The sequence below is a fragment of the Epinephelus lanceolatus genome, chromosome 10 (assembly GCF_041903045.1).
Source record: "Epinephelus lanceolatus isolate andai-2023 chromosome 10, ASM4190304v1, whole genome shotgun sequence".
Taxonomy (NCBI): domain Eukaryota; kingdom Metazoa; phylum Chordata; class Actinopteri; order Perciformes; family Serranidae; genus Epinephelus; species Epinephelus lanceolatus.
In genome coordinates, this window is record NC_135743.1 from 34,663,644 (window position 1) to 34,678,281 (window position 14,638).

The window sequence follows — 14,638 nt, forward strand, 5'->3', positions numbered from 1 at the left end:
GGATATGATAGGAACCAGACGGTAACAACAAAGTGTGTACGTTGCTAGAATTGACTTGTTAATATTCAATTTTCCCTGTCTCTTTGGCTTCAGTGAACAGTGCATCATCGCTGGCAAACCAAATGAAAATTGTTTTATTGTATCGGGCTGAGGATTCATAGGTAAAGTTGTGTCGGTGTGATTGGGGAAAAAAACAGTCTCCACTAAGGGCTGCACGATATGAGGAAAATATGCGATAAAGAATATCAAGATCGTGATAGTACCTGCGATAAATTAACAGAATTAATGGGAAACTTTAGTCGTTTTGAGCCTGGACTCTACTTTCTAGGGCTGCACCCAACTCAGAAATATGAAGATTTGACAATATTTTTTGTTGTTTTAAAGTTTGAATAGGTTCAGCAAGACGCTTAGTGTGACAGCGTCATTTAAGTATTAGAGTAAACAAGCCAACTGCGTCAACGACAGGTCAGAAATGTGCAACATTTCTTGACAACATAGATGTCAAAACAAAAGCCAGAAACTGTCGCATTAAGTTGCAGTGAGCTGTCAGTTCACCATTTAGTAGCAGAAGAGAAGATGTTTTCTCAGAGCCTTTCTCTGTGCTGCTGCCTGCATGTTCACAGCTCCCTGTACAAGAGTAGCGTGAAAGTCAAGGGTGCTCACTCTGTAGCAAAATCTTAAGGACCAAAATGAGGTACACTGCACAGCACACTGACTAGTAAAAAAAAAATAAAAAAAAAACCTTGACTGCTTGACTTGACTTGATTCTCAGTTGACTGAGGGGTCTCTGACTGATTATTCGAATCTCTGACTTTCAAGGGGTAGCCCTTTTTGTGTCTAAGGGCGCATTCACACCAGGATAGTCCGGCGGACTCGATTTGATTGGGAGGGGAATGCTGAAAAATTTCACACTGTCATTTGGTTCGGTTCACTTTAACACTGCACTTTTTAAAGCGGACCAAACCGCCTGGACGTCACGCAGTTACAACAGCTGCTCATTTGGGGTATTGCCCGAAACTACCACTGACTAGGAAGAAAAAAAGCATGAGGAAGAAGAAAACCTGGCTCATCGATTGGCCAGGACCGAAAATGGAAATCCATCCCCTTCAGCCGGCTTGGTCACCACAAAAACAATGGAGCAACACCTAATTTATATCAATAAGCGCCTGCACCTCCTCCTCACTACTCTTGTTCCAACTTTTTCTTTTTTTTACCTCTGTTTCTCCTGGTTCGCTCTGTTGGCTTTGTTTGTTTTTTTCTACCCAAAATGCACTGCGCTCTAGGTCACTTCCTCTCTTTGGTTCATTTCTTCTTTTTGGCTTGCTGGATAGTCAAGCATTTCCCACTGTAAGCGAACCGCACCAGGGTTCACTTGCAAGTGAACTGAGACCCCCAGTTTTCAAGCGGACCAGGGTTCGCTCGTTTGTTCCACACCAGAGTCGGAATGAGCGTGCACACCACTCCAAACGAACGGAACTATCTGTGGAAGCGGACCAAATACCGCCAGTGTGAGTTACTAAATGAAACAGCAATTTTATGAAATAGGCCTGGTATTTTGACACTGCTGCAGTGAAACATGCAGCAATGTAATCCCTTCAGCCAACTTATTATAAGTGTGTGACAGCGTTACGAAAGGATCCTATGCAGAAATGAAATACTGTTCCTTATGTTTCACTATTCTGGCCTGTTTGTTATTGTGTGTAACCAGATCTCACTCAAAGAGAGGTCTCATTCTGAAGTCTCACTTTTCCACATTGTTGAAATCAGCTAAATATTCAGCCATGACACTGAAAATCTTTTAAATAACACTAAGCTACACTTTCTGTACTCCAACAGTAACATTCTTCCCAGCACTCCCCTCTCAAGCCCTTGCTAACGTTTCCAATGTTGTTATCACCTCTTATGAGATTTCAGAACCAGACTTGGTCACTATAACCAACAGAGTGGTGAAAGGTAAGGAAAAATACTTAATTTCTCGGTATGATCCTTTCCATAATGTTGTAAGACACTTATAATAACAATCTGAGCCTGTCAGTGGCAAAAACATGCACCTCAAATATTGATGGTGCACAATTGCTTGTAGGGATTACAATACTGGGCCAATTTCAAAATTTTTGTCTCCATTAGTCACTTGACAGAAAGACATTAGAAAATATGGACAAGGCATGGAGGGATTACTGAATGGGCCTACTGGGCATAAGCAACTCCAAAAATCCCTGGGTGCAATATCGCAGTCTTTGGTGATGTGTTGCCAATGACAATAAAAAACCCCAACAAAAAACAATATATCGAGCAGCCCCATCGTCTACTGAATCCACAACAGCTAGTGAAGCCATTAGTCAGGATGACTGACTGGATAGTAGTGGTGGAATGATCCTTTTTGCCTTAACCCTCTGCCATTTTACAGTCTATTAATACCACAGAGAGAAGTGACATTAGCTTGTCTTCTTAACGGCCTTTTAATGAATTGTTTATGCCTAGTTTAATGATGTATATTGTGGCCCTGTAATGTGCCCTAATGACGGAGAACGAGGCGGCCTCGGCTGAAGTATTAATTTGGACTGCCTCCCCAATGATTATTCCTCAGCCAACAACACCACTGCTGCTGCCTCTGCTGCCGCTGTGCGTGTGAGGACGGATACAAACGTGATTCATGGAGGCTTTCCGCTCCGCGCTACGGCTTGATTTCTTGCTGTCACGCTCCTCTATGAGGCTGATATATCCAGGGGGGATCCACAGCAATTAGTTCAGCTTTTTATTTGTCTTTCAAGAGCTTACAGACGAAGCTTGATGAATCTGCACGGGGAATATATGGATGGAAATATTGTTCCTGAATAATAAATCCAGCATTACAATGTGAGCATGGGAAGGGTTAAGGGGGCTGGCACCAGGTTGCCCTATGCTTCATTTCTTTCTTTTCCTCTCTCTCTACAAACCACATGAGTGACACCAGAACATACCTTGACAAATATGGCAGCGCCCCACCGGTGCAGTAATAGTCCTCTCTTCAGTGAGACACGTGTCTGCAGAGTGCTGTGGTGTGCCTCCTCGGAGCCGTCCTCAGGCTGGGACTCGACAGGCCTCAGACCTGCCTGAGGGAGGCCTCACTCTGATACCCATCATTATGTGGCTTGGTGTTCCTTCTCTGGTTTCTCGACTTAGACTCTAGTAATGAAGACATCCCTGTCAGTCCTCGCACTGCTGTGTCTAAAGCTTATTATTTATGTTTTGTTTTTGAGGATATTGTGAATGTCAGTGCAGAGTCCTTTAAATCCAAGTAAATACTATTATCCATAGGTAACTTTTTGAAGTAGCAGTGATGGGCGATGTTTCTTTAGCCAAGTCTAAAGTCCACGAGGATTTTTAGTTGTAAACTTTGTCGAACTGTGATACCCTGGTGTAATTACTGTAAATAAGTGACACTGGAGACTATTCATAACTCTGATCTGATGCTAGTGGTGCGGATATAGTGCTAGTGTTTCTCAGAATTAGGACTGCATGTCTCATAAAACTCAGCGAGTTGCAGCAAGTCTTTGTTTGTCTTTTTGCTCGAAAGTTGTTGTGTTTTTTAAGGCAAAGAGCACATGTGTGCAGAAATGTGTTCTAGTCTAAAGGTTTCTAATCTACCATGTGATCCCTCATTACAGGTCATGTTCTCAGTGTGGATGTGAGTAATGGTGAGTTCAACCAAAGTGTTGATTTCCCTTTTCAGTTTGTTTCATTGAAGGATTTTTAGGTAGCCTGACATCGCCAGACCAAATCGCAAATGCAGGTTAGTTTGGAACCTCTCAGTTCATTTTGGATTTCCAAGGGGCGTTATCAGCGACAGTGGATCAAATGCATGTGGATGCAATTGGATAGACCTACAACCAATCAGAGCAACAAAACGTGTGACAAGGCGCTGAAGTACGGACAAATGTAAACAGACTACAGCATGCAGAGATGAGCTGTGATGGTGTAGCATCCATATGTTCGTGAGCGAGTGTCGCCGTTTTTGCCTTCTGAATTCCAAAATAGTTCAACGGAAAGTTTCACATCAGCTGCAGCCACCTTGGTTGTTTTCGAAAATGCCTCAACATCACACCTTTACCTTTACAGACCCAGGTATATTCCCACCACAGTGTCCTGGCGCAAGGATGTATATGCCAAAACTGACATCAACATGTACTTTGCTTAGAACGCGAAGGCTCCACAAGTTGTCATTGACTCAAACACGTCCCGTATTAGAGGGATCGAGGTTGACTGAAAATCTGTCCTAACGGGGTACATCAGCCAGAGCTAAGAAAGCCTGAGCTCGCAGATTCGTCAGATTCCTGGGCTACTTTTTAGGGTTTTGGGAGATGAAAGTATCCGGTATTACATTTATGTAAAATGCTTTTGTATTTTCTTCCTTAAACCTTCTTCTGGCTCCACAGCTTTATGTTGGGACTCCTTAAGAGGTCTTAACCTTCAGGTTGGAAAACACTGGAATAGAAAAACAACATCCTTTCCATGTTGTGTGCAAGAAAGCAATCCAGTGGATTCCCCACAAAAAGGCACTTTGGAGACGGGTCTGTGCATCTGAATTATTGAAGAGTGTTGTCTGGATACAGTGACCTTAATGACATCTTTGTTTCCTTGGAATAGAACAAGAATTGAGTAAAAGTCTGCATGAGACTGAGAGCATTTTTTAGATTGTAACCTAAAAGTTAGAGTCTTAAAAGATTCCCCCAGTTTAAGTGCATCTTTAAAATAATATGTGCATTGAAACTAATGAAAAACAAGAAAATAAATACTGTATACTTTGTAACAGAACTTTATGTTATCTACTGTATTCTGCTTTGTGTTTGTATATCTATGTTTTCTGTTTTACCAGTAATGACATGATAAATGTTTCATGTTTTTATAATTCTCTAATATGGATGATATGCAGTGAATGTTTATATATGAACCTTACATTTTCAAGTAAAAAACAAACAAACATAAGTGTGTCTAATTCTGACCACGGGATCAGTATGGATGACAATAATCAACCATGTCTCACAGTTGTCAACAGCAGTTGGGCCTGGCTCAGACTGAATCAATTCCACTCACCAATGAAGGCCATGAGATGCAGTTGAAAGCTCCAAAAAGCTAGTAAGTGGACCTTAATTGGGATAATTTATTCACGTGAGAAATTTATGGTAGATTCTGTTAGATAAGGATCATTTTGGTAGCACTGCCTTGTGTGTTACATGCATTTTGACCTGAAGTAGCACCCTACCAGGACAACTTTTAATTCTGTACCTTTTCATAATCTTTGTTAATTGTAAACTCTAATGAGTGCTGTCCATCTGAAGCTTCCTGTTCCCTCTGCAGCCTTAAACAGAGCCATTTAGAGGCTCATGGTCGTTGTCAAAGAGGATCTGGCACAGGAGCCATGTGAGATGGCCTCGCTGAGAGACGAGCATGTTTCACAAACAGGCCGAGCAATTATAGCCTGAATAATTACGCGCTGAAGGGGAGACACGATTCGCCCCACTGATCAGCAAAGTTCATGTGAAGTTATAATTAAACAATAACTCGTTTACAAATGAACGCACACACGCATTTGTGTACTTAAGTGTGCAAAGTGTAATTAGCTGCGATGCATCTGAGTGAGATTGAAGAACAACAATGTCAAATGGTGGAATTATGTTCTGCTCGTGAGCTTGTATCACTGTTATCTGTGTGCTGGGGGAGGAGGAGGAGGAGTGTGTGTGTGTGTGTGTGTGTGTGTGTGTGTGTGTGTTGGGGGGGGCAAAGAGAAGAAGACAGATTGAACAAGTGATTGATACAGAAGGCTGATTCATCCTCACACCATTCAGAGATGGACATGATGTCTGACAGGGGACCTTTATGCAAAGACATTAGATGAAGATCTGTGAGGAGTAAATAAAGTTAGCCACAGAAACATTCATTTTCTAAATGAATGCAATTCAAAAACTAAAATTACCCCAGGAAATCATATTGAAACATTACATTGTTACACACAATGCTAAATTACATTATGTGATCTGAGTAAGATTATGTTTTAATGTTGTCTCTTCAGACGACAGACAGAGAAATATCTGCCTATTGTTCAGTGACACTTTAATTGCTCTCCCTCTTTTTAAATGACGGCTGAATGTGCTGAGTCAGTGTTAAAGCATGTCTTGACAACAGAAAGAGTAGGGGAGAGTGGGGTCGGGTGGGACACAAGATACACGTCCTTTACTTACAGACTACTTGAACAGTGATGAAATTATTTTGAACCCTGAACACATACATATATCTGCAAATAATTTTCAAGTTTTTCAGAGCCCAACCAAAATGTGAAATGTGCATTTTTCCCCAAAATTCTGCCTTCTCAGGCTGGTTGGGACAGTGGGCAGGGTCGGCTTGGACACTAAGAATGAAATAGAAAAAACTGCAGTCTAAATTTGAACACCTTATATTTACAGTGTCACTTGTTCACACATTTCTTTAAGAAAATTAGAACATTTTTAAATTATTATATTTTCAGAATTACTGAGATATAGAACTTGGCTGTCTTTTTGAGTCACTACCAATCAGCTTAGTGTAGTTTCTGTAGCCCAGAGGTTTATGTAGACTATTTGGTTTCATTTTGCAAAAACAATTTGATAGTTTTATAAAAGTTACATACCAGTAATTGAACTCTGCACATTCAAAATATGCTCAGGGGTTGAAATGTAGGCCTCTATATGATGTTCATGCTTACTTACAGTATAAACAATACTGTTCCAATCGACCCCACTCTCCCCTACTATATGTCCCACTTCACTACCTATAATAAATGAAAATAATGCTGTTGATTAACAGCTTTAAAAACAGGTTTACTTACAGTGGAGGCTGTTTTAAAGCAGGCTGGATGGGGAGAAGAGTGGGAGAGCACACAGTAATCCTGATAACCTGATAAAAATGTGAGTAAAAGACACTTCAAACAGATTGAGCTGATACCCTGCTTGATGCTGCCAGGCATGCCTCAACAGGCTCTACAGGCTGAGATGTCCTTTAACATTCAGCGTTTGATTTTCTCAGGAGCAATTTGCAACAATAAGCGCAAATCTGCAAGGCTGATGTGGAGTTTGGTAAAAAAAAAAAGGTCTGTAAAAGCTGCGTCTGGGTTATTGTGATTGTCTTGCTCCAGCTGCATTTTTTACTGTTGAGTCTAGGGCTGCAACCATAATGATTACTTTTGCTGTGAATTGTTTCGTCTATTTAAATGTCAGGTGTTAATAGTAACATTAATGATGGCTCTGTTTTATTCAAGTGTCCCAGTAAACCACAACAGCGTGACAGTGAGCCAGAATGCACATTATCAAGACCCTGAAAATGAAGCAGATACATGGAATTCAGCCATCATTCATTTTATTATTTAGATCTGTGTTTGTCCTACTGTGACATGTCAGATGTCCTCTGTGGAAAAGGCCTACTGCTTGTTTGTCCCATCAGTGGTCCAACAGCTTAATGTATTAATTTTAAAGTAATATCAAAGTGACAAAAATCCTCAAGTGGAAGTGTTTTTGTTTGTTAGATAACTTAACACTGTTATGGTATTCTCTACCATTTGGTAGAACACATTTCGACTTGTGATAAATGGCACTCTACAAAACAAACATCTCCAGAGTGAACAGCAGCTTTCAGAGTCTTTACAGTGGCTTCCTTCCTGGAAATTAGCTGCAGAAAAATCAAAATGGTCCTGTCCTATTTATTTTCATTTTACACGTTTTACTGAGCAGAATGATGTTAACAAATAATCCTCCAAGACATCTGATAACTTGTAAAAACTTCCTCTACCAGTAAGTTAATGTTTCTCACAAAGACTGCCACTGAATACAGTGGCTTTCCAGTCAGCAGCTGTTGTTGCTTTGATAAATCTAATGTTATTCCATTGTACATCTATTGAAAAGATTATATCAGTGTGACTTTTCTGACATTTCCCAAATGTTTCTTTTGAAAATAAATCCATGTGTAGGTAAATCCAGGGTTATATGACTCAACAGAGTCAAGTTTAAGCACAATAGCAGCCGCAGATTGCAAACCACTTTACTCTGATCAGTGGGGACGGTGTTGCTCGAAAACACAGAGATGTTTTGAAGAAAATCACCAGAAGAGAATCCATCACCCAAAAATCGGACAGATGAGCAGCTCCGATCTCTTCTGTAAACTGTACTGACTTATTTTTTTTTTATCCATATTAGTTTTTTTATTTAAATGTCTCATGTTGATGTTATATGTAAAATGTTTAATTGCTTGAGTTTTACACTTTGTCCTCATCCATAAAAAGAGATGTGCTACTAAAAACTGTCTTTTAATTCACTTAAATTGAACCAGATTGTTGAAAGTGTGTGCAATACAAAAATATATACAGTACTGCAGTATATGTATAGGTATATGTATATTCCATTGAGTGGGACCATACAAGGACAAAACAATTCATCTGTTATCAAAATTACTGATATCTTTCTGTTTATCAAATAATGGATTGAGTGATTATCCCAGCACCAGCTGAGACAATAATAACAGAGAAATCAATATGAAAATATAATTATTTTCCCCATAAAAGAGCCCTATCATAAGTCCTGCAGGGACTGACAGTGGTGTGTGTGTCTGTGTGTGTGCTGTACTAAATATGAGCAAGTATGATTTAGCTCTACAGATCTACAGAGACCTATCATGTCTATTGACCTTATTGCATGCTATTTTAATATGCTTTTAATTACTTTGATCCCGACTAATCTTGTTGAGAAGGTCTCTACTATCTCTCTCATATTTGTTATGTAATGACAAAATGTTTCCACATCTCTGTCAGACAGCAAACTTCCCCATTATATTATAATGTTAATATTACATATTTCTGCCAAAAGTTCATGATTTCGCACAGATTTGAATATTTTATTGATTTTGGACCCGACCCTCACAGACAATAAAATGACATAACAGCTTGGACTCACCCTCGGCTCATGCTGCTGTCGCTAGATGGCGCTAGAGCACCGACTATTCCCCCTCTCTGTTCCTCCACAGCTCAGCTTCACAACACTGGAGCGTGTGTGTATATGTGTGTGTGTATTTTTCTTCCCTGGGAGCCTAATGGGAAATTTCAAGTCACCTAAATAAAAAGGAAGGTGTAATTAACGCGACGCGCTATTAATTGCATCTGCTAGAGAGCGGATGAAGGGCACGAGGGCGCACTTTTTTTGATTACTGGGCTCCACAAAAGTCTACTTCAGAGATCAGAGAGGGGGCTTTATTTCCGGGTGTCGTTTCGTGCCAGGCATCCAAATGGCAGGTCAAACGGCGAGCGATGATGATGCAGAGAGGGACATCTTTTATTTCCCTGCGTCAACAACAAAACAGCATGTGGAAAATGATACTGATGCACTGTTTGTAATGTGTAACACCTACTGGATCTCTGAGGGATAATATCCACTGTACCTATTAGCCCATATAGAAGTAAATTAACCATAGTGCCGTTGATTAAAAATACATTCTAGTCTATGAGAAATCACAGTCTGGTGCTGGGAATTATGGGAATATTACGGGACATTTTTCACAAGGAGGAGACGCTATTTTTATGCCAGTATTCTTATCAAAAATAAAAATAAAAAACGACATCAAAGAGCGACACTAGTTTTTCTGTATGATCAGCTTAATTGGTCAACGCCATCAATAATCAATCAGCAATAGATTCCCAAACGATTTGCTTAGTAATGCTGAGGTAAATCTCTCACTCATCCACACAGGCTCATCCTCTCCAGCATCAGGGCTGGCACCTTGTGGGATGAAATGGAGACGAATCCGATTGTAATTAATATTATGATGATAAACCACAGAGGGCAACACGTGTGACATTATTTCTGTAGTTAAGCAGGAAGAGGCAGGGAAATAACAACTTTGTATTCTGGCTGTCAGCTCCAAAATAAAATGAGCTGGGATAGATTTTTAGAGAGATGCTCATACAAATATCACACCACAGCATCCTGTGGGAATATTATAGAGAAATTACATATCATAGTGAATAAGAAAATACCATCAGGGTCACCACTGTCAATATCGCTGTCACTAGAAGTCCCTGCGGAAATGTTAGAGTGAGTTTTTTCTTATAAGAGCATTTTTTAAATCAACTGATGCAGAATTTCCTGTTTTAGATGCAGAAGTGTTATTTTAAAATTATTAAAATCTCACAAGGTGTGATGCGTTTACTGTCCGGGTTGTTTTGTCAGTCCAAGTGATGTAAGATTTAAAGCACAAAATGGCCAAATTAATGCAAGTTTTTGTCTTATGTTTTTTCTTTTTTGCCTTGGACAAAGCTACAGAAAAAAGCATCTGTAACCCAGGGCAGAGAAATGATATTAATATTAATCTTTGTTTATATCTGTATTATTCTTTTTTAGTCCGCAATACTGAGTGTGCAACAGAGAAAGTGACACATCTAGTTTCAAATAAAATAGCAGTGAAATCAAAATATTACAATCTCGGACCTCTTTCAGTCTTTTAAGGACCACTATTGGTCCTCGGACCTCACTTTGGGAACCCCTAATTTAACCCTAGATGGAAGCTGTGGTTTCCCCAGCCAAAGCCAGTCCATTTAAAAGCAGCCTGGGGCAGAAACAACACATCATCGGCTCACAATCTTCCATTCATCAGCCCTGATTTTCTCTCAGCCATTAATTCCACCCAAACGAATGAGCTCAAAGCAAGAAGCATATTTTTTTAACACCACAGATGTCAAGCAGACAGTCAAGTCACTGCAGCAGCTGAAGTCAAAGGGAAAAAAATAATACATTTAGCCTCGACGTTGGAAAAAAGCTGTTTAATATCAACCCCATTATTTAAAAATGTGCAAGTCCGTTGGTCATGTGTCAAGTGATGAAACACCAACAGGCGTTTATCACCTCTGCTTTATCTACCCCAAGTTCATCCAGTGAATATGACATAGCCTATATCCCCCCCAAAAAATAATAACCAAACGACTGGTTTAACAAGCAATTAAACAAAAACAACAAGAAAACAGCGTCGGATTGCTACAGGTCTACATCCCACAACTTGGATTTTTCCAGTGAATTATGAGTTGGATCGATTCATTAAAGCTACTGAGGAAGGATTTCAATGCCATGGTCGGTTCTGCTTGTTGTTTTCTGCAGGAGAAACATAAATCAGGAGAGGGGGGGAGGAAAAGCTGTTTCCACATGAGAGGAGAAAAAAAACACAAGTCCCTGGATATCTGTTTTTGCATAAAACGAAAAGCAAGCTACTGTACGGAGAAAAGATGTATATACATTTAGCTGTGACGGTTTAAGCTGTGGCAATCCCGCTGAAAAAAAAAAAAAAATCAAAATCAAAAATATGTCTCTCTTGTTCCCTACAAAACAAAAGCCTTCTCGGTGTCATTTCATATAGTATATCTCGCACTTTGTGTCATCTATAAAAGCCATTGTATAATAAATTACAATCTCATTAACAATACTAAAAAATAAAATAAAATGTCTACGAGCAATTTTCCCCATTGTAATAAAGCAACATAGACGAAGATGAACAAAATGGCTGAAATGAAATGCATGGCAACGACCTCACAAACAAATTAAAATAACAGCATAATAGTAATAATGATAATAATAATAATAACAATAATAACAATTAAAATAATTATAATAATAATTTTGATCATATGCTGCAGTTTTTGGAATGTCACTAAATTGTTTTCTGGGAGGAAATCTAAAGGCCTTATTATTATTTTTCATTTCTAACACACTCATCATGTTATTGTTATCCCCGTTTTTATCCTCTGTCGTCTGATTCATTGTGGACAATAATATTCTCTACAATAGTGTTATCGATTAATCTGAATTCAGTCTTAAAAGCACTATATTTTGATTGGAAACACAATCTAATGTAATTTCAGAGCGGGCATCAAATGGCAAAACAGAACTCCTTGGACAATTTAAACAAATTAAATTGATTTCACATTAAAACATATTTAGACTGAAAACACAATGCGCCACAAAAAAATTATTAAACCCTAAACGAGCATAATTTCGGCAACAAAATTAACGTTAAATACACAAATACAAGGCAGTAGGTAGGTTATGAATGAGACTGGATTTAAACAAAAAAAAAAACCCTCAACCTGTTTGTTCTTGAAAACATCAATCCAAAAAAGTGCCCCAGTGAAGAAAGAAAAAAAAAGGGATGAAGCCATGACTTTTAAAGTTATACAATATTTACAAAAGTGGATCCAAATGTTCTGTGAGAGTTGGTGACATATATTTTTTCTGTAGATATCTATATATCTGTAGCCCATCCTGCATGTTGTGGAAAAGTGCCAGATAATCCAATCAATCGCCACGGAGCCCTTCCTGAAGCTGGGAGACTCTCTGAGGGGGGAGAAATATCATTTAACGCTTGCTTTGTGAAAAATATAATGGACTTTGTGTTTGTACTGCTGTTTGACTTACGATAGAGGTCATACACTTTGTAATCACTGCACTCGGGCTAATTATTGGAGAGTTTAGCCAGTGAGCTGCACACATATAGTAATAATAATAATAATAATGATAATAATAATAATCTGTGTTCATAACTAAATCCTGACCTCAGTCCTCACAGAATAAATAAGAGCTGGATGGCCTGCAGTTTCCCAGCAGTGTTTTGAATGAAAGCGGCTCTGAGCTGCCTGGCTGACAGATGGGACTCAGGCGATGCTCACCCTCAGCTGGACTCCACTGGACTGGGGCTGCAGCCTTTACTGGCCTCCAGTTTACTCCATTAACGCAGCTCCCCTGACCCCCCCCCCCCCTCTGCACCACCCTCCCACCCACCCACCCATCACTGCTGGACGCACAATTTAGGGCTACAAAACTAAACGCCTTTGTATTTGCTTTCCCTTTTTACGCACAGGAAAAAATGTGTTCTGTGATTTGATAGGTATAAAAGTGGCGAATGGAAACCATTCAGCTATGCTTTTCGTCTAAAACCAGGTATCCCTCCTCCCCTCCCTCTTTTTTTTCGTCAAGTATAATTTCAATACACAATAGGGGCTACACCTTGAAACTGCGTCGACTGGAGTCACAGTGCTGGGCATGTATCCTCGGAGAACACAACACAGGCTTATGTTCCTTTAGCTCTGGCAGAGGAAAAAAATGTCCTGTCCTCCCCTCACTCATTTTCCATTTCTCAGATATTCACTGCAGATATTGTGTAAGTACTCACTGCAATCTATTATACATAAAACACCCACTATAGCGTCTCATAGTTCAGTGATTTATATATAACCTTGGGGATAAATAAAAAGGATAAACATGTCCTGGAGGAGCGGTCCAGCAGAGTTCATTGGACCGGGGTCTGGACCCCGTGGTGCGGCGGCGTGTCCCCGTACACATCCTCGCTCCCCGGCAGAGCTCCTCCGGGAGGGGTCATGCGTTTCTCCTTCTGTCTCCTGTTACAAAACCAAACCCTCACCACTTCTTTCTCCAGGTGCAGACTGTCCGCCAGGCCGATTATTTCCGACGCTGCCGGTTTAGGGCACTTCAAAAAATGGCTCTCCAAAGCTCCCTTTACGCTTACCTCGATTGAAGTCCGTTTTTTCCTTTTCCTCCCCTGCGCCGCGATTTTGTCCAGGCTGGTCGGGCTGCCCGAGGTGGAGTCCGCCTCCTCCAACCACTTGTTCAACAGAGGTTTCAGCTTGCACATGTTTTTGAAGCTGAGCTGCAGGGCCTCAAACCTGCATATGGTGGTTTGGGAAAACACATTTCCGTACAGGGTCCCCAGGGCGAGTCCCACGTCCGCCTGCGTGAAGCCCAGCTTGATCCTCCGCTGTTTGAACTGCTTGGCGAACTGCTCCAGGTCGTCCGAGGTCGGCGTATCCTCGTCCGAGTGGTCGTGGTGGCTCTGCGGCCGGTGCTGGTGCTGATGCTGGGACGGAGGGTGGCCGTGTTCGCTGAGGTGCGGGCTGTGGTGGTCGTCATGACTGTCTCTTAGGTTGTGGTGGTGCATCCCCTGCCCGCTGCCCGGGATCAGCCCGTTGACGCTGAAGCCCGGCTGGGAGTAAATAAGGCTTTGGCCGTTCGTCGTGGCCATGCTCGGTATGTGCGCCGCGGTGGTGGTTCTCCACGCCCGGCCGTCGTGGTGGTTCCCGTGCGTCTGGTGCACCAGGTGGGGCGGCCGTGACTGGTGCTGCAGGTTGCTGCTGGAGTTGTGCATCTCGTCCCGGGCGCCCTGCACCGCGGGTTTGATGTCCTGCTCCGCGCCGAGCGGGCTGGAGGACCACGGGGCTCCCTCTCCGTGGGACAGCGCAGTGATCCACTGGTGTGCGTGGCTGAGCGTGTGGCTGTTGCTCTGCAGCGGGTAGTCGCTCTGCAACAGGCTCTGCGCATCCCGGTACGCCGTAGCTTGCTGCATGCTGCCGGGCTCCGAGTGCACGATGGATGCGCTGGAGGTGAGGATGTTGTAGTGGTTAGACGCTGCGGTCGCCATGACTCTCGGAGCCGGACTGGTCGCTCTTATTAAAGGAACCTCGCATTTGACAGATCCTCTCCTGCCCACAGGCGGCTCTCAGGCGCTCTGCCAAGTGGACGCCGAGGCGCACCTGGACTCCGCCACGCCCCCGCTGCTCATTGGACGTCAAAGGATGATGGACGTG

General features: G+C 41.6%; 1 protein-coding gene across 1 annotated transcript; it reads right to left on the minus strand.

Moving 5' to 3' along the window:
- Nucleotides 1-10,798: 10,798 nt before the first annotated feature.
- pou3f2b (POU class 3 homeobox 2b) lies at nt 10,799-14,586 on the minus strand. Its single transcript, XM_033641245.2, has one exon. It carries the CDS (start codon nt 14,470-14,472, stop codon nt 13,327-13,329), a length of 1,146 nt encoding a protein of 381 aa, XP_033497136.1. The 5' UTR covers nt 14,473-14,586; the 3' UTR covers nt 10,799-13,326.
- Between the last annotated feature and the right edge of the window lie 52 nt (nt 14,587-14,638).